Source organism: Phaethon aethereus (assembly GCF_964289735.1).
Source record: "Phaethon aethereus genome assembly, chromosome: 20".
Taxonomy (NCBI): domain Eukaryota; kingdom Metazoa; phylum Chordata; class Aves; order Phaethontiformes; family Phaethontidae; genus Phaethon; species Phaethon aethereus.
This window is the reverse complement of record NC_138596.1, coordinates 1,086,072-1,103,920: the sequence shown is the minus strand read 5'-3', so window position 1 is coordinate 1,103,920 and position 17,849 is coordinate 1,086,072. Positions and strand designations below refer to the sequence as shown.

General features: G+C 59.3%; 2 protein-coding genes across 2 annotated transcripts; one reads left to right on the top strand and one right to left on the bottom strand.

Annotated features, from left to right (window-relative positions):
- Window positions 1-1,195: 1,195 nt before the first annotated feature.
- LOC309412201 (ectonucleoside triphosphate diphosphohydrolase 8-like) lies at window positions 1,196-6,706 on the bottom strand (the record flags this gene model as incomplete). The annotated part of the gene is made up of 9 exons (XM_082009044.1): window positions 1,196-1,405; window positions 1,755-1,892; window positions 2,200-2,310; window positions 2,681-2,944; window positions 3,950-4,130; window positions 4,216-4,419; window positions 4,965-5,115; window positions 5,789-5,906; window positions 6,581-6,706. 9 exons carry the CDS (start codon window positions 6,704-6,706, stop codon window positions 1,196-1,198), a joined length of 1,503 nt encoding a protein of 500 aa, XP_081865170.1.
- A 4,130-nt stretch (window positions 6,707-10,836) lies between these two features.
- ENTPD8 (ectonucleoside triphosphate diphosphohydrolase 8) lies at window positions 10,837-16,996 on the top strand (the record flags this gene model as incomplete). The annotated part of the gene is made up of 9 exons (XM_082008942.1): window positions 10,837-11,058; window positions 11,465-11,582; window positions 12,642-12,792; window positions 13,338-13,497; window positions 14,035-14,265; window positions 15,071-15,334; window positions 15,750-15,860; window positions 16,014-16,148; window positions 16,805-16,996. Exons 1-9 carry the CDS (start codon window positions 10,909-10,911, stop codon window positions 16,994-16,996), a joined length of 1,512 nt encoding a protein of 503 aa, XP_081865068.1. The 5' UTR covers window positions 10,837-10,908.
- Between the last annotated feature and the right edge of the window lie 853 nt (window positions 16,997-17,849).

Sequence of the window (17,849 nt, the reverse complement as noted above, 5' to 3'; positions counted from 1 at the left end):
GAGACTCCAGCAGGCTACGAGTCCTGCCCTGACCCTGCACACGCAGCTGAGCTGGGTCCTGCCCATGGACTGCGCCTTTGCCTTTGGTGCTGCTCGTTTGTTACCTGCGCTGTGGATGTTATTATTGTTGTTATTTGCCTCCCAGCAGCAAGGAGCTGACCTTTGGTGTCTCTGCAGAAAGGCAGACGTCTCACAGCTCTCATCATCCAAATAAACATTGTAAAAGACAGCAAACGGGGAAATGCCTGTTACTCTGCTCCTGAATAGTTACGATTTTATTGTTTCTGTCACCCAGGTAAGGGCTGGTGATGACGACGGGGACTCAGGGAGTCAACACCGCTCAGTGCTATGGGAGGTGCCCCTGGAGACCATGCAGTGTCTGCCAGCACTTGGAGAGGAGCCAGCAGGGCACGAGGACAGGCCTTTTACTTCTGAGAGCCGGGGTGTCTTACCTCACCCATCCACTGGTTGCCAATGGGACTCCCCAGAAATGTAAGGCGGCCCTGGCAGCTGCCCCAGCATGTCCTGGCAGCATTCCCAAATTGCTCTGTGTGCTGGAAAGGGAGGGTGAGATGTCTGCCAGGCACAGACACGGGGTGAGGCTGGACCGGAGAGGAACCTTGTGCAGGAGAGCAGGGGACTGCTGCCATCCCCACCTCACAGGGCTTCCCAGTCCTGGGCAAAGCCCAACTCCTGTCTGCTGGGCCAGCTTCCCCCCACAGCCCCATTGCCACCGCCCCTCTGGCGCTGGCCATGGGCAATGCAGACCCTTGTGCTGGGATGGGGCAGGACACGGCTGCCTCACGTGGAGTATCTGCTGCAGGCTGTCACCAGCCCTGTGATGATCCCATTGCTGCCAGACACCCTTTCTCTCCTCCCTGACCCATCTCCAGCCACCCCACATCACTGTGGTCCCCACACCCCCAGCACTGGGCCCCTGCCCCACATGGCCATGGCCACCCTCCTAGAGCATCTCCAACCAGCAGCGAGGGGAAAGGAAAACCAGAGAGCATACAGCTACAGGGAGGATTTTTAAAGCCTGTGCTGGTTCCAGCTTACCAGGCCAGGACACAGGTGCCCCTCATTGCAAGTCCCCAGCTCCTGGACATGTGGGGGTGATTCCCCTGTCTGCAGCCCCTCGCACAAGCACGGCAGCAGGACTCAGTGGCTTCGGCAGCTTCTGGAGCCACTGCTGCTAGAGAGTCTCATAACCAGAGGAGTTTCTCTGGCAGCATATGACTGTGAGCAGGCAGAAGATGAGGATGAGCATGATGGCCAGTAAAACTGTGGCTGCTATCCAGTTGCTTCTCTGGAGCCCTACAACTCTCTGGGGAGTCTCCGAGGGAATCATGTTGGTGAGATTGAGTATGTAGCCCAGAGTCCAGCCCATGTCTACATCAGCGACCTGTGCAGACAAAGAAGGAAGAGGGATGTGAAAGGCTGCAAGGTACCATGCAAGCCAGAGAGCTAGAGAAGACCTTTGCTGTTGCACCCCCAGGTCCTGCACACGCTGGGCTGCAGACACCCCGTTAGCGGGACAAGCTGGGGGAGAGCATAAATGGCCCAGGCCAGATGTCCCAGCAGCTGCCTGTGCATGTAAGCCAGGACCTGCCCCGGGCACGGGCAGTGGACTGTGCGGCCCATATTCCCTTGTTCTCCCATCCAGGCAAGGCCGGGGCAGCGGCGGGCGGGGGGCGGGGAGCCGTTGCACAGCAGAAAGCGCAGGAGCTGGGGGCTGCCGGGCACTCTCCTACCTGCCGGACAAAGTGGACGTTAAGCCACGTCGTGCGGTTGAATTTGCAGCCTTGCAGGAGAAGGGTGAGGCTGTAGGAGCTGGTGGCGCAGGCGTCACGGAGGTGGGTCCTGTTCATGGTGGGGAACTCCTTCTGCACCTGCAGAGGTGGAAGAGCAGGGCCGCCAGCACGGAGCAGTGCTCGGTGCACCCACGCTGCGGAGAAGAGCCCGACGCTGAGCTGGGAGCAAAGACCTGGTAGTGCCAGGGCTTGGGGAGCAAGGAGGAGCCGGTGGGCTGCAGGCTGCTCTCCCATCTCTCGCCCTGTCCAGAGACCTTCGTGCTCCTCCCAGCTCGCTCCAGCTGCTGTCTGCGCAGCAGGGCCTGGGCTGCAGAGGAGCCCTCAGGCTGCCCAGCGCCCGGGCGAAACCCGGGCAGGGGCTGGCATCTCCTAGGCAGGATCTCACCTTCTTCCAGCTGCTGGTGCAGAACTGCCCGACGGTGGCGTTGACCGAGGTCAGGGACTGCCCTCCAGTCAGGTTCAGAAAGTGAAGGTTTTGATAAAGCCCCGAAAAGGCCTGTGGGTGTTTAAGACCACAGGCAGCAGGTTAGTGAAGCACCCAGGACCTTGCATCCCCTCGGCCCTCCCTCCGGGTGCTCTGCCAGGGTCTCTGCACCGCAGGGTGATGCCTGCCGACCCACTGGGAGGGAGCCCTGGGACTGCTGCCCACACCGAAAGCGACTGCTGCTGTGACAACAGAGCTCAGGGTCTGCCTGGCACACCGGCAAGTGCCCTGCATGTCTCCACGCGTTGGGCACATCCCAGCTTTCAGGACTGGCACTACTCAGACATTTCTCCTACTGCAGTTTTCCTAGGATCTTGGCCAGGCTCTGGTGCCCCAAAACCCCCCCACCCCCACCACAGCCGTGGGGACGGAGGTTCCTTACGAAGAACTGTCCCCGCACGGGCGGCTGATAAACCCCGTTGAACCCGCACGTCCTGTTGGCCCCACAGCTGAAGTTGAAGAGTTTCTGGATGGCGGTGCTGCACGCTGCGGGGTCCCCTGTCCCCGTCACCGTGAGGACCTGTGCGGGGCTGGGTGTGCTTGGTGCACGGACACAGGGACTGTTGTAGAGGTCCGCCGTGGTGACGTTCTCCTGGTATCCCTTGGGGTAGCAGGGGTGTGGTATCAGCTGGGAAGACGGGCTGCCCTGGAGAGAGTGGGAGCTGTTAGCATGGCCCTGGCACTGAGGATGGGAAGGAGAGAAACTGCCCACAGACAGCACCCATTCCCACACCCAGATGCAGGACACTGGCATGCTGGCCCCATCACCCATGGGGTTTTGTCCATGGGGTGCAGGCACAGAATCGTGAGGACAAGCATGGCACGACCACGCTGTGGTCAGGGATCAGTTATGGTGATGGTCACATGTACAAGGTCTTGGAGGTTTGCACCCCACACTCAGCATGGACCCATTTTGTTTGCAGTCTTCCTTTGTAGGGTCACCAGAGTCAGGGGAGAGTCAAGGCTGAGAAGCCATTTATGTAAAAACAAAATGGACACTAATTTATCTTTGCAGTGTGCTCTAGATGTGGTTTTCTGCCCATTCTGACCAGCAGGAGCTGGCGCTGAGCCCTCACCCACAGCCAAGCTACGGACATGAGCGTCTCCCTGTGCAGCAACGACATCTCCCTTTGCTTTCCCATGCCCAGCGCCTACTGCTGAAGACCAGCATGTTCAGATTTCTACTCATAAAACCAACCATTACCATAGTGGTGCTAAAAAATCTTGCTGGGTCTTCCTCAACCTCCCAGCTATCCTATCTCCTAGCAGGTTCCCTCCTCCAGGGCTGTCCTTCCAGCACCCTGTGGCTGAGGCTGGGCTGACACATCCCCTCCATCAGGACAGGGACGGAGATCTGGTGGGCAAGATGGCCCTGGGACAGGGGCCCCCAGCACCCGTCATCCCGGCAGTGCCCGTGGTCAGACATCCTGCTTTGGCGTGTCTGTCTCCATGTCAGCTCAGTCCTGCCCTGCTGTTGGGACACCCCTGGGATGGCTTCTACCGTGATGGCCCTGTTGTATCCGCCATCCTCACAAGGGTTTGGACAAAGGCAGAGCCCAGCAGCCATCACAGCCCGTGGGTGCTGCCCGCCCAGCTCAGTGAGATCAGGGCTTAGGCTGCAGTGGAAGAGCACAAGGCTGGAGGTGGTTACCTGCTGTAGGGATGCCATGAGCATCTTCAGGGCTTGCTTTTGTGCATAACAGAGGTAGCTGTGGGTGTAAATGGAGTGGTTGGTCCCATACAGCCTGAGGAGGGCTGCTGTGCTGCTATCATCTACAGCGACCCCAGGAAGGATCGTGATCTGTGTTGAAGCCCTGCCAAGGTCCACTCGCCTGTGAAGGAGTACTGCCCGGCATCGGGAGTTACCCACGGGGACCCGGCACAGGGCTATCGGCTTCCCAGCCCAGAGCACAGCACAGCAGGGGAAGAGGATCCTCCCCACCCTCTCCCCTGACCCGCACCTTCACGAGGGTCTCCAGCAGGTAGTTGATGGTGATCCAGCCAAAGGAGCCCTCCTCGTTCCCCGTGAGGATCTGAGCTCCGCGGAAATCCACGGGGTACTTGCCAATGGCCTTGGCAACCTCGGCAAAGACCTGTTCGGCCTTGGTGCTGTTCTGCTCCCTGCCGAGGGAAGGAGATAAATACCGCGCGGTGGAGGAGGCAATGGCTGGGGGGCTTTCGGCACAGGGCGAACAGCAAGAGGCTGCCATCTTCTGCTAAGGAGCAGAGCTGCCCAGGGACGGGGCCCATGCCTCCCCATCACTGCCCTGCCTGTGGGCTGGCTCTCCTGCCAGCCGCCAAATCCCTCAATGGAGGCACTGGGAGTCTCCCTAAAAATGCTGCCTGCGGGCTCTGCCTGAGCACGCGGGAAAGTTAATTCAAGTCTGGCAAAGGAGCTCCATCCACCTCCGGGTCTGCTGCCAGGCTGCTGCTGGAGTGGGCTGGGGGTCTCCCCGTGGGCACGGTGAGCGGCTCCCCAGGGCACCCCGGCGGACGGCAGACAGGGATGCTCTGCCCATCGCCATGGCCTGCCCGGGCAGCAGCCCCGCGTGCCCCCATCCCCTTGTGCCCCCGGGTCCCCGTCCCAGCCCCCGGCACCGACTACGGCGCAGAAACACCTGGTGGGGCAGGGGGAGGAGGTGGTCGGCTCCAGGCGGTGCCGGTACCTCAGCAGCCGCATGCCCGCTGTGGCCCCCAGGTAGGTGGGGGTCTCCCGCTGCTGCTTGGCCGGGACGATCTTCATGGCCTTGTCCAGGCAGGGCTTCAGGCTGTCTCCAGCCCCAGCGGGGTTGTCTGCATAGCTGGAGATGCCGGGTCCTGCAAGAGGGCACCCCGTGATGGAGCGAGCTCTGTGCCACCCAGGACGGACAGGGTAGTGGGGGACACGTCCACCTCTTGCTCAGGCTCAGGGAGTCCTCCAGACCTCCTTGGCAATGACCAGATATCCCAGTCACAGACCAAAACTCTGCTGTGTTTGGTGCCGTACAAGCAGATACCAAACAGGCAGTTGCTGAGCCACAGAGCAGTTAGGAACCACATACAAAAAACCAGCAGAAACCCAGTAATGTTTTAGGGACTTCTGCAGAGATTTTAGGAAGTCCTGTGGGAACAGGAAGCCGCATGTTAGGAGAGAAGCTGTGAAGAGATGTTGGGGGAAGAAAAGACACAGAAGTGGTTGCACGGGAGAAGAAGCAAACTCTGCACATCCAGTATCTCAGGCTGTGAGACGATGCACAACCAGCGGCTGCGAGACTGGAGTGGCTCCAGGAACTGGGCCCAAATTCCTTACCCTCCTCGGGATCCCCCAATTACTGTAGGGCTCCCTGAGATGCAAACTGTCCCCCCAACAGTTTTCTTTTGTTCTTCCACCAGGCCAGCTCCCTTTGGCCCAGCACAGGCTCAAAGGGTCAGACCATCGGCAATGCTCTGAGTCAGGGACAGCGACCCAGGAGACTGGGGGCAAGGGACGGACACATCCCGGCACACTCACTAGACGCGGTGCAGGCCTCCACCTGGGAGACGATGCCGGTGCCGTTCTCCTTGTCCGCAGGCCACCGGTAGACGTAGAGAGCCGTGTGCATGGAGCTGGTGTCGAACACCAGACCATACTGGGGGGGGCAGGAGGCACTTGGGGTCACAGCATGCTTGGGGCTGCACCAAGTGCCATGGGGGCTTCTGAGAGCTTCTGCTCTCGCTTCCCATGTGTGAACACGAGCAGCACAGGTTTGCATGTCCAGCCTCCCTTTAGCAGCCCCGCTCAACATGTAACCCCCCTGATTTAGCCATTCAAGGGAGTTACAGCTCAGAAAGGGAAGGCGTGCAGGTCAGCAGGGAGCTTTGCAGAGCAGGGAGGCATCCAGGCATGTCACAAAGGGCTCCGGCTGCCAAAGCTGCTCCCAGACCTTCAGGAGTGGCAAATCTCACAAACCCGGGCTGTTTTTTAACAGTCTGCAAAAGCCAGCAGAAAGCAACAGGAGAGATGTAAACTCACCGCTCTGGATGTCTGAAAACAGAGAAGAGGAGGTGTCTTGGGTGGCAAATGGAGCAGCCCAGGAGGAGGACTGCTCTTCTCTCTCCCTTCCTTAACAAGGAGCCAGGATCATGGTTTAGCAGCAGTGGTTGATCTGGGCAGTGCTCCCTTGATTAAGTTAAGCCTAGAAAATCTTGGCTGGTTATGGGAAGACTTGCAAGCGGAGAGGAAGTCAAGGCTGATGGAAGGATGAGAGGTGGGAAGGGGCTGATGGTCACTTCTGGGGTCCCCCAGGTCCCACCGGGCACCTACTTTGTTCCTTGTAGGAAGGGCAGCATCCTTCACCAGGGTCAGGACCAGGAGGAAGACGGCCACCCCCAGGACTCCCAGCATGGCCGCTGAGCTCCAGCCCACCACCCTGAGCAGGCGCGTCTGCATCCCAGTGCCGGGCTGTGGGGAGGGAGGGTCTTTGCAAGGGCAGCCCCAACCCACCTGCCCCTGCCCTGTCTCTCCAGCTTCTCCCCAGGGTCCCCTTCTCCCAGCAGCTCGGGGATCGCACATCCCCCAGATGAACCCCTGCGACACGGAGCAGCCGGGTGTGGAGACCATGAACCTGCCCCTTGGCCGGCAGCAGAGCAACACCCTGGGATGAGCGGGGCTGAACCTGGGCTCCCTCCTGTCCAGCCCTCAGGGAGGGGGTGGCCGCAGCCCTGGCTGGCCCCCGCTGTACCTGTGCCGGGAGCACCCTTCCGGCATTGGGTGCAGGTGCACCGAGCTGGGCAGAGCCTGTCACTCCTGCTGCCTATCCCCCCGGGCATGACCTGAGGGCAGCCCTGACAGCCCTGCCTGCCCTGCCTGCGCAGCCCCGCCCGCACCCAGCCCTGCCTGCACCCAGCCCCGGGGAACAATGCAAAGCGAAAGTGAGGCCTGTGCTGGCCTTGGATGTCCGGGTTGTTTCCCCAGCCAGCCTGGGGCAGGAGCTCGGCGCTGCCTGCAGCGCAGTGGGGCGAGCAGGACGCTCGGCAGCAGCCGCTGCCTGCACCCGGGCAGCACCCTGGCCTGCCTGCACCTCTGCCTGCACCACCCCCTGCACCAGGGGGATGGGACCTGGCCGTGGGCACGGGTCCATGGCCGTAGGGACAGATGGGACCCTGGGCAGGTGGATCCCTGGCTGTGAGGGTGGGTCTCTGGCTGTGGGATCAGGTCCCTGACGAGGGGCAGGTCCTTGCCCATGGAGACGGATGGCTCCCTGGCTGTGGGGACGAGTTCCTGGCCATGGAGATGGGTCCCAGCCATGAGGACAGGTCTCCACCTGTGAGGTCGCTCCTGCTTCTGTCCTGGGCCCCTCTGCCAGCCCGACTCTGCCTGCAATGGGGCAGTGTGGGGCACAGCAGCGCCAGCTGGCAGCAGTGGAGCGGGCTGGCAGGCTTGGCCCATGCTTTACCTTGCAGCAGGTCTGGGGCAGGGACATCTGTGGGGCTCCCAGACTTCGGCAGCTGCCTTCATCCAGGCTCCCTGCAGGCCAGAGGTGCTGGCTGGGCTTGTCATGAGCTTCGTGGGGGGCTGCCCCCCCGCTGAACCCCCACCAGGCAGAGCAGGCACCCACACCAGCCCATGGGTGGAGGTCTCCCAGGCAAACCCACTCCTCCAGCAGCGAAATGGTTAACACCAGACGCTACTTCCACCCCGGCTCCCCAGCCTCAGAGCCTCAGCCCTGCTGCCGCCGGGACAAGTGCTCTCCTGGGCAGGTTTCTGGTCTGGGGCCAAGGGGAGGGCCATACTGGGGACTCGGGACAGCCTTTGTCCCAGGACCAGGGCCCCGCACTCCAGGTACGCGCTGACACCCGGGCGAGCGTGGCAGTGCCAGGAGCAGCAGCCGGGAGCAGGCCGGGTGAGCCGTGGGCAGTGGAGGGGGCCGGGGTGCCCCTCGACGGAGCTGTGCTCAGAGGGGCTGAGGTGGGCTCAGACCCGGGGTGTCCTGGCCGGCAGCGGAGCCCGGTGCTGGGGATAAACACGCTCCGCGGGCTGGAGGGCGGGAGGGAGAGGGTGGGACAGCTGCTTGCTGCAGGAGGTGCCCACGTAGAGGGGCACGGAGGGGGCATAGGTGGGCCATGGGGGGCACTGGTGAGCCCCAGCGCTGGTGGGGCATTATGGGAGGCAGGGGACCACTCTGCCTGGCAAAGATGCTGCCGGCATGCACGTTCACCCTCTTTCTTCTATTCTTAAGAGCCCTTTTGACTTTCAAATCCACTTTCAAAGTGCACGGTGGGGAAGTCAGCTTCCCGTTTTCCTGAGCAAGACAGTTTAGCTCCAGCAATGCCTCTGAGCCTTTCCTCCTCTGTCCCTGCCCGCGAGGGACGCTGCAAGGTGAGGGACGTCCCGCGGGTGTTTGCAGAGCACTTCATTGTGGCCGGTCGTACACAAACGTGCAGCAATGGCCCACGCGCCGTGCACAGCTGTGAACTTTCCACACGTTGAAATGGCTGGGCTTTGCTCTTTGTGGCACCCTGCAGCAACGTGCCTTTTCTTTCATCACCACCACCTTCTCGTCCCTGCTGCTCGTCTGACCCTGCCTCGTACGGCAGCAGGCACCAGCGCCGGCCAGCCCCGAGGTGCCACTGAAGCTGGGCAGAGCGATCAGCTTCGTACCTGGTTCTCGCCTTGTTTCCCACCCGCTGGGCTCCCTCCCCGTGCCCTGCTCTCCCCCCGGGCCTCGCGGGCTCTGCGCTGCCTTTGGATGTTGCCTCCTGCCCAGTCAAACTGGAAATCAGTCCCTACCAGAGCAGGGGGAGTTCACTTCCCACACGCTGCCGCATGCAGGACAGCGTAGTTTATCACCATTTTGTATTGTTCCATTGCACGGTGCCTGGGACAGAATTTTACAGGATGTGGCTGGGCTGGGGACATTTGCCACTGCTGTGTGACCTGGAGCAGGGGAATCGCATCCTGACGATTTTCTATATCATTTTTTTATCTATATCTACATGGGCAAACTCTAGCAGGGCTGATAGGACTGGAGATGTGACGATACAGGAGTTCATTGACTGCTTCCATATGATCTCCTCTGGCCATAACTACCATACAGGGGAGGGCTCCTGGCTGCAGGGTAAGGACTGATAAGGGTTTCCTGTAGTCCCATGTCCCATGACGTGGGCCAGCAGAGAGCAGCTGCTATCCATCATTATACATCTCATGTCACGCAGGAGATTGCTCACCCGTGTTCGTCACCAGAGATGCTGACTCCAAAACAGGAATTGTCATCTCCTTTGACCTTGCCAAAGGTCTTTCCTCTCCTACTCAAGCTGCTGGCCTGGCCTGACAAAAGGGCAAGGGAATTTCTCTGTGTTTTTATGCACTCGCAGGAGAATTGCATAGCCAAGTGACAGTCCCCAGATGTCACCCCAAAGCACTGGTTGGGTTAAACCATTTCTCTAGGCTGTGTCCAGGGCTTTTGGGGGATCCACCACTCCGGGGAGTCTGGCCTGCAGCCTAACGCTGTGGACAGAGGTCAGCCCGGCTCCCCGCAGGCACGCTGCCTGAGCGGCTGGTGGCGTGGAGTGGGGCGGTGCAGGAGGAGGAGGGAGAGCTGCGTGTGTAGAAAACCACATCTGGACCAGCCGTGGGGTGCTGAGCACACGGCCGTGTCAGCTGCCATGTGCTGAGGCCACTGCAGGGAACCAGACCCTTTGGCTTTGCTTCTCCGCTGTAATTTTTTACTGATGCCTCAAGGGCTGATTGTGCTGGGAGCTGAGCTCTGGCTGGACAAGTGGGAGATGCAGAACCTGCTCCGTTCCCCACGGGCCTTGCCTGCCCATGCAACGCTATCACTGTTGGCATGCCAGCTTGGCTACGGGACTGTGTGTACCTAGATCAGTGGGAGCTTTCTGCCTCTGCCCTTCCACCTGCCCTTGGGACTGCAGAAGAGGCTTGGAGATAGCCTGCAGACAAGGACACTGTCCCTGCGTGGCTGCTTACCTGCTGTGGCATCACCAAGAACCCAGGAGAGCTTGGCCAGGGAGGAGACACATGGCTGGAGATGCCGTTCCCTTGCCTGGAGCAGAAAGGACCCTCTCAAGGGCAGTCTGGGACTGCTGGGCAACAGATGTCACCTGATGGTCCCAAGTTTTGTAGGACGGGTTTTGCAAGGGTGCAGGGTACAGTGGCAGCATGTGGGTACCAGAGGGATGCAGCCCTTCATCCTCCCCTGGAGGGGATGGCCAGACTGGGAACCTGCCAGGGCATGGTCCTGCTCCCAGTCTGGGAGTCCTGTTAGCCACTGCTGTGCTTGCCTCAGCGATGCTGCTCGGAAGGGAGGTGCTGACCTGCCACTCAGCCCCTGAGTAGTCTGAGCAAGGCAGAGGGATGGGGTCCAGGCTGTGTGCAGAGAGGGGCCTCAAGGGCTGCGGCTGAGAAGACAGGGCTGAAAAAGCCAATCTGAAAATCCCCCAGGAAGGGAGTGCTCAGAAAGAGAAGGTGTCCCAGCCTCGAGACTGCCAAGAGCCTCCCATAAGAGCAGCCATGCACTGGAGAATGGCTTCACGTCCTCGTTAGGGAAAGTCCCATCTTCACAGGTCCCATATCTATCCACAAGGTTTGCTTTTCAAAACTGGCCTTGCAAATGCAGAGGTGTGAGCTGGGGGATGGGGCTGTTCTTGCAGGTTGGAGGAGGAATGGACTACAAAGCCAAGGCCGTTGCAGGTCTCCTGGCAGCCACCTGTGTCTTCAGCATCATTGCACTCATTCTGAGCGTCGTGAACGTGAAGGACGTACTTCTGCCCCCCAGCACCAAGGTAGGGTCCTTGGGAGGTGCGCAGCTGCCTCTTGGTACAGGATTTAGCCCAGGTTTCAGGCAGGCTGTACTGTTTGTCACCGAGATGGGGACACCGCCCTGTGCAGGACAGCATACCAGGTGGGGCTGGCAGTTTGGTTGCTGTGACTGGCCCTACAGTATGTACAGCCTTTTCATCGCAGAATATTGCCAGCTCAAAGGGCTTGTGATGGAGCCTTGTCCCCGCCACAGATGGTGACTGCAATGCCATGGGGCTTTCCCTGCTCTGGTGACACTCTTCCTTTGGCCACTCGAGGCTCCCCTGCCCACCAGGAGCTCTGCTGGGTCTCCTGGAGCTCTGCTCGCTCTGCGGTGGGTGAAGCTGGTCTGCACCCCCTGACACCTCATGTCCCCTCTGCCCCCCCAAGTACGGTCTGGTGTTCGACGCCGGCTCCACGCACACGGCTCTCTACGTCTACCGATGGCCTGCAGACAAGGAGAATGGCACCGGCATCGTCTCCCAGGTGGAGGCCTGCACTGCGTCTGGTGAGTGTGCCGGAACGTGTCCATCCACCGCCCCTGCTCAGCGCGGGGACGCTGGCCCCGGCTGGCCCCGGTGCTTGCCAGGGTGGCTGTCCCGCAGCGCCAGGGCGGGTTGGCTGGTTCATGCCAGGCATGGTAAATGGTAAATGTCCCAAGGGGCATTTATTTGTTAGGCGTATAAATACGCAAAGGGGCATTTATTCCTATTGCAAAGGTGCCGTCAGGCTTTGGCACAAGGCCTGGTCTCTCTGGAGGAAAGGACCAGCCTAGCAAGGGGAAGCAGGCTCAGCTAAATGGTACATGGAGCTGGGCTGGGACTGGCACGGGCCACCAGGCCAGGGCAGAGGTGCCTGGGCAGCAGGCGAGAGGGCTCGGAGCTCACCTCGATCTCAAACCCAGGCTCTGCGGCAGTGGCGTGGCAGTTACTGATTAACTGCAAAGGTCTGGCAGAGAGCAAAGTGTAACGGAGAGGGTGCGTGCACTAATGGCAATAATGGTGTGCAAAGCTCGGGGGAAGGTAAATAGTGATATTTGCACCCCAGAGCCTGTCCCTACCCGCCGCAGGACCATGCTGGGTGCTCAGTTCCGGTGCCAGCCTCTAAAAATAGGAACTCAAACAAGCTGTGCAGAGGGCACCTCTGCGTGCGCCCGTCGGCTCCGCACGCCCTCCCAGCGGGACAAAGGAGAGCCTGCCCCTTCCCCAGGGAAATCGGGAACTGCTCTGCTTGTTAGCCAAGTCCTGCGGGACCGGCCGGCCGCATCCGGGCAGTTTGGCTTCCCTGGGATTAAGCATGTGGTCGGCATCGCAAGACGCACCCGGCAGCCCTTCCCCTCCGTCCAGAGCAGGAGCCGCCCACCCCCGCAGCGTGCTGTGGCGTGCATGTTGCCTCCAGGCAGGCCGGCTCCAAGCACTGCCCTTCCAGGGACACCCTTGGCAAGGGCACGACCACCCCGGCTGCGAGGGGAAAAACCCCGGGGGCTTTCTGGGTGGACGTGTCCCCCACTGCCCTGTCCGTCCTGGGTGGCACAGAGCTCGCTCCATCACAGGGTGTCCTCTTGCAGGACCTGGCATCTCCAGCTATGCAGACAACCCCGCTGGGGCTGGAGACAGCCTGAAGCCCTGCCTGGACAAGGCCATGAAGATCATCCCGGCTGAGCAGCAGCGGGAGACCCCCACCTACCTGGGGGCCACAGCGGGCATGCGGCTGCTGAGGTACCGGCACCGCCTGGAGCCGACCACCTCCTCCCCCTGCCCCACCAGGCGTTTCTGCACCGTAGTCGGTGCCGGGGGCTGGGACGGGGACCCGGGGGCACAAGGGGATGGGGGCACGCGGGGCTGCTGCCCGGGCAGGCCATGGCGATGGGCAGAGCATCCCTGTCTGCCGTCCGCCGGGGTGCCCTGGGGAGCCGCTCACCGTGCCCACGGGGAGACCCCCAGCCCACTCCAGCAGCAGCCTGGCAGCAGCCCCGGAGGTGGATGGAGCTCCTTTGCCAGACTTGAATTAACTTTCCCGCGTGCTCAGGCAGAGCCCGCAGGCAGCATTTTTAGGGAGACTCCCAGTGCCTCCATTGAGGGATTTGGCAGCTGGCAGGAGAGCCAGCCCACAGGCAGGGCAGTGATGGGGAGGCATGGGCCCCGTCCCAGGGCAGCCCCGCTCCTTGGCAGAAGATGGCAGCCTCTTGCTGTTCGCCCTGTGCCGAAAGCCCCCCAGCCATTGCCTCCTCCGCCGCGCGGTATTTATCTCCTTCCCTCGGCAGGGAGCAGAACAGCACCAAGGCCGAACAGGTCTTTGCCGAGGTTGCCAAGGCCATTGGCAAGTACCCCGTGGATTTCCGCGGAGCTCAGATCCTCACGGGGAACGAGGAGGGCTCCTTCGGCTGGATCACCATCAACTACCTGCTGGAGACCCTCGTGAAGGTGCGGGTCAGGGGAGAGGGTGGGGTGGGTGGGTGAGCAGTGTATATGCCCCTGTCTGAGCTACAGCCAGGTTTCTTTATTCCAAGAGGAGAGAAAAAAGCAGTTTTAGGGCACTAGTCGCACAAATAAATATAGCCTTTTGTTGTGAACTGCACATTCGACTCCAGTGTTGTGATCATCAGCATCAAGGGTCTTTGTGTCCAGCTCAGCCTGGACACAGCTCAGTTCTCCACTTATTTATGAGTTGATTTTGGTATCACAGGGATGCAGCAATATCAGACCCCAGATGAATGTGATACTCTTTCCCTCCTGAAAGTCTCTGGATCCCAGCTGACGTGCAGCAGTCAAGGAGCCAGACCTCAGTGCTACATGGAGGTCTATGTGCGTGGAGGAGGATATAGGCAGTAAGGGGTCAAACAGGGAGACAGGACACAGAAGGTCCCTCAGGGGCTTCTGAGCCCACAAAACCTTGAGGGAAGGGACAGGGACTGTGACTCCCTCCAGTTCAGACTAACACTTGCTGTCTTGTGGGGCCAGTTTTCCTTTGCAGAGAAATGGGAGCATCCACACGACACCGAGGTTCTGGGAGCTCTGGACCTTGGAGGTGCCTCAACACAAATAACCTTCCAACCTGGAGTCACCATAAAGGACACGAACACCTCTGTCTTCTTCAGGCTGTACGGCACCAACTACTCACTCTACACCCACAGCTACCTCTGCTATGGGCAGTCGCAGGCCTTGAAGATGCTGCTGGCAGCCCTCCACCAGGTACCACTGCCACTGGTCACCAGGCACCCATTGCCATGAAGAATGTCTTCCAGAAGTTTTGGGCATGTCTGTGGAAAAAGTGTTAGGGAATTGGGAATTTTAATGAATTCAAAAACCTGGGAGGCTTAGATTTTAACCAAAAAAATTCTCTCATTTGGGTGGAAGGTGGTGGTGGTTCCCTGCGAGGGCTTCCTTCTCCCCAGATGCTGACATGTAATAGCATTTTTCATAATTTCCCAAGCCCAGCTGTATCCTTAGGTTCTTCCCTGTCCTCTTTCGCTTGCCCTTCCTCAATTTCTGCCCAGAGAGAGGAGTCCCACCATACTCTCCTGCACACCGCTCCACCGCTAACCAGCGTCCTCCCGTCTCACCTCAGATGCAGCGCACAGCCCAGCGCTGAGGGAGATAGAGATGCTCAGGGCATCTGCCAGTGGGATGCATCTTTGGTCCTTTCTGGGCTCGGGCCTGCAAGATGCAGTGGGGACAGAGGGAATGCCAAGAGCAACAAGCTCTCCATGCAGGCAGAGAGCACGTGCTGCCCTCAGGAGCCGGCTGCCATCCCCGTGGGGAGGCACAGGCTGGCAGGGGCATCACCACCCCAGCACGGCTCAGTGGTGGGGCGACAGCAGGATTGGCAAAAGCCGTGGGCAGGTTAGTCCTGCAAAGGATGTATCCTGCTTCTCCCCAAATCCTCCTAGGGTCTAGATCTTGCTTTTTGGGAATCTCTAAGCACAGGATGGGCTGTGGGGCAGGGTCTAACTGGCATCCCACACCAAGCCCCATTAATGGCTTGCACTCTCTCCAGGGCAGCCCGTCTTCCCAGCAGATATCACACCCCTGCTACCCCAAGGGATACCAGGAGAACGTCACCACGGCGGACCTCTACAACAGTCCCTGTGTCCGTGCACCAAGCACACCCAGCCCCGCACAGGTCCTCACGGTGACGGGGACAGGGGACCCCGCAGCGTGCAGCACCGCCATCCAGAAACTCTTCAACTTCAGCTGTGGGGCCAACAGGACGTGCGGGTTCAACGGGGTTTATCAGCCGCCCGTGCGGGGACAGTTCTTCGTAAGGAACCTCCGTCCCCACGGCTGTGGTGGGGGAGGACAGAGGGCAGGAGTCTTCTCTGCCTCTGGTGGGAAGGGGTGGGGAGAGAGGGGAGCCCAGAGCTGGTCCCAGCTGCAAACCTCTTCTCTGCTGGGAGGTGGATTCTGCCTCCTGCAATGTCCCAGCCCTCCCTGAGGGAAATGGGAAGATCTTGTTCAAAGGAGCAAGTCTGAGCTAGCTCAGAGTGCAAGCAGCAGCCCCAGGGCTTGTCCAGCAGCCCCAAGACTTTCTGGTAGAACATCAAGTGGGTGCTGGATGCAGAACTCTGGGAATTACATGGGACTCTGTCCCCAGGCAAGAGGGATGGGAGGTTTTGGGGGGCTTTTTTTGGGTGAGGAAGGAGATGTAGTTTTTACCATCTCCCCTTATCCCCCAGGCCTTTGCTGGGTTCTACTACACCTTCCACTTCCTGAACCTGACCAGCCAGCAGTCTCTAAATGACGTCAACTCCACAGTCCAGACCTTCTGCAAAAAGCGCTGGGCAGAGGTGAGTGCCCTGTGCAGGGCAGCAAGAAGCCCTGTGCTCGTCCCATCCCAAATCTCTGCCCCGGAGGCACACGTCCTGCTGTTCTCTGGGCAAGGAGGGCTTGTGAGCATCTGTTCATTCCCTGTTGCACTGTGTCTCCCAATGGCCCCACAGCTGGTGGAGACCTTCCCGCAGGAGAAGGGGTACCTACACACGTACTGCTCCGTGGCGATTTACATCTTGACGCTGCTGCTCGATGGCTACAAGTTCAATGAGCACACATGGAGCAGCATCCACTTCAGCCAGCAGGTAAACATCCTGTGGGGCAGCGGGCACGGGCAGGCAGCTGCGGCCGCATCCTTGCTCTGGCCCAAGGACATGTTCAGGAGCAGCATCCCTGGGATCCCCTGCACCAGAAATGTGTCCTCACCTCATGCCTGCCACCCAGTGATCCCAGCACTGCTTCGCTCTTTTTCACCTGCCTCCAAACCCCTGATGCCAGCTTGTTCTCACTTACTCTGGTGTGAACGTAAGCTAATTTTAAGGAGGTCAGAGAAGTGGCAAGCAGGATTTGGACACCCTGGTCTCTGATGTTGGGCAGAATTGACTTGGCCATCAGAGAATTGATGGTAGCCCCATGACCCATTTGAAGCAGAATATGCCCAAATTTGAAGGATCATGGGGGAGGATGAAAGCTCAGATACAAAATCATGTGCAGGTCACAGAGGCACATCTGGACCAGAGCAGTCATCCATGTCCAGCTGCCCTTTAGCCCTGGGAAGTGGGCAGAGGGAAGCTCTCTGTGTAACTGGTGCTGGTAAGGTCAGGTTCACCACAGCCAGGTCCACGTGTGAAATCACAGCTAGGGCAGCTCATGGTAGAGGTGCCCAGCAGCCCCTTGCACTGAAGTTACTGGTGCTTGGGAGAGGCACTTTTGGATGACCTCCTCTCCTCTCTCACCTCAGGCAGCAAACACAGACATCGGATGGACGCTGGGCTTCATGCTGAACTTCACCAACATGATCCCCATGGAGGCTCTGGAACATGTCAAGGGGCACCAGCCCAGCCTGTGGGCAGGTGCCGTCTCCTTCATTGTGCTGGCCATAGTGGCAGGCCTGGTGGCTGTTTTCCTCCAGTGTTTCTGGAAAACCAAGTAGTTCCCAGCCTCGGGGCTGGAGGCGTCCTGCCCACTAAATCAGGCAGGGAAGTGGTGCAAAAGAAGGTGGAAGGGGAGAAGAATGAGGGCATTATACCCATCTCCATTGCTCAGGAGGTCTAACTGGGTCATCTCTGTAAAGATGCTGGAGACAACAAAGCTGTCTTGAGGTCTCCAAGTATCTCCAAGAGGAAAAGAGTCCTGACTCCAGAAAAAACTTTAATCTGGCTGACAAAAGCTGACCAAGACTTAGTGGCTAGATGAAGCCAGATAAATTCAAACTAGAAATAAAATCCTTTTTGTTTTTCAACTACAAAGGTCACTAACCAGCCTAGCAGCTTGCTTGTCACTTCCAGTCCTGCTGGGCTGCTCCCCAGCCATGGGAGGCAATCAGTGATGGAGAGCAATGATGGGCACTTAAACTCTGAGGAGAGGGGTGACCTTATCTGTATCTTGTCTTGTGCAAGATGTGCAAGATTTTTGTAGTATGTGTAGAATATCTTCCCAAAGACACTGTCAGCTGTCTTTAAAAATATTTACTGGCATATCTCAGCAGAAAAATACAAGTGGAAGTTGATTTAAGAGCTGCCAACTCTGGCTCAGGGTTTATTTTATATTCAAGTTACATAGCACAGCTTTGTCAGATACCAAATCCATAGCAGGTTCCAGCTCCAGGCACTTGAGTGTCTTATTTAGATCAGCAGAGCCCAGAACAGCCCAGCTGCAGGAACCGGACAGTCATTTCAGCCCTTCCAGCTCCAGCCACCAGCCCAGCACCGCTCTGCCCAGCCAGCCCTCTCCCCAGCCCCTCCAAGGCTCTGCCAAAGCCCAGGGCTGCTCTGAACAGGGGTGTT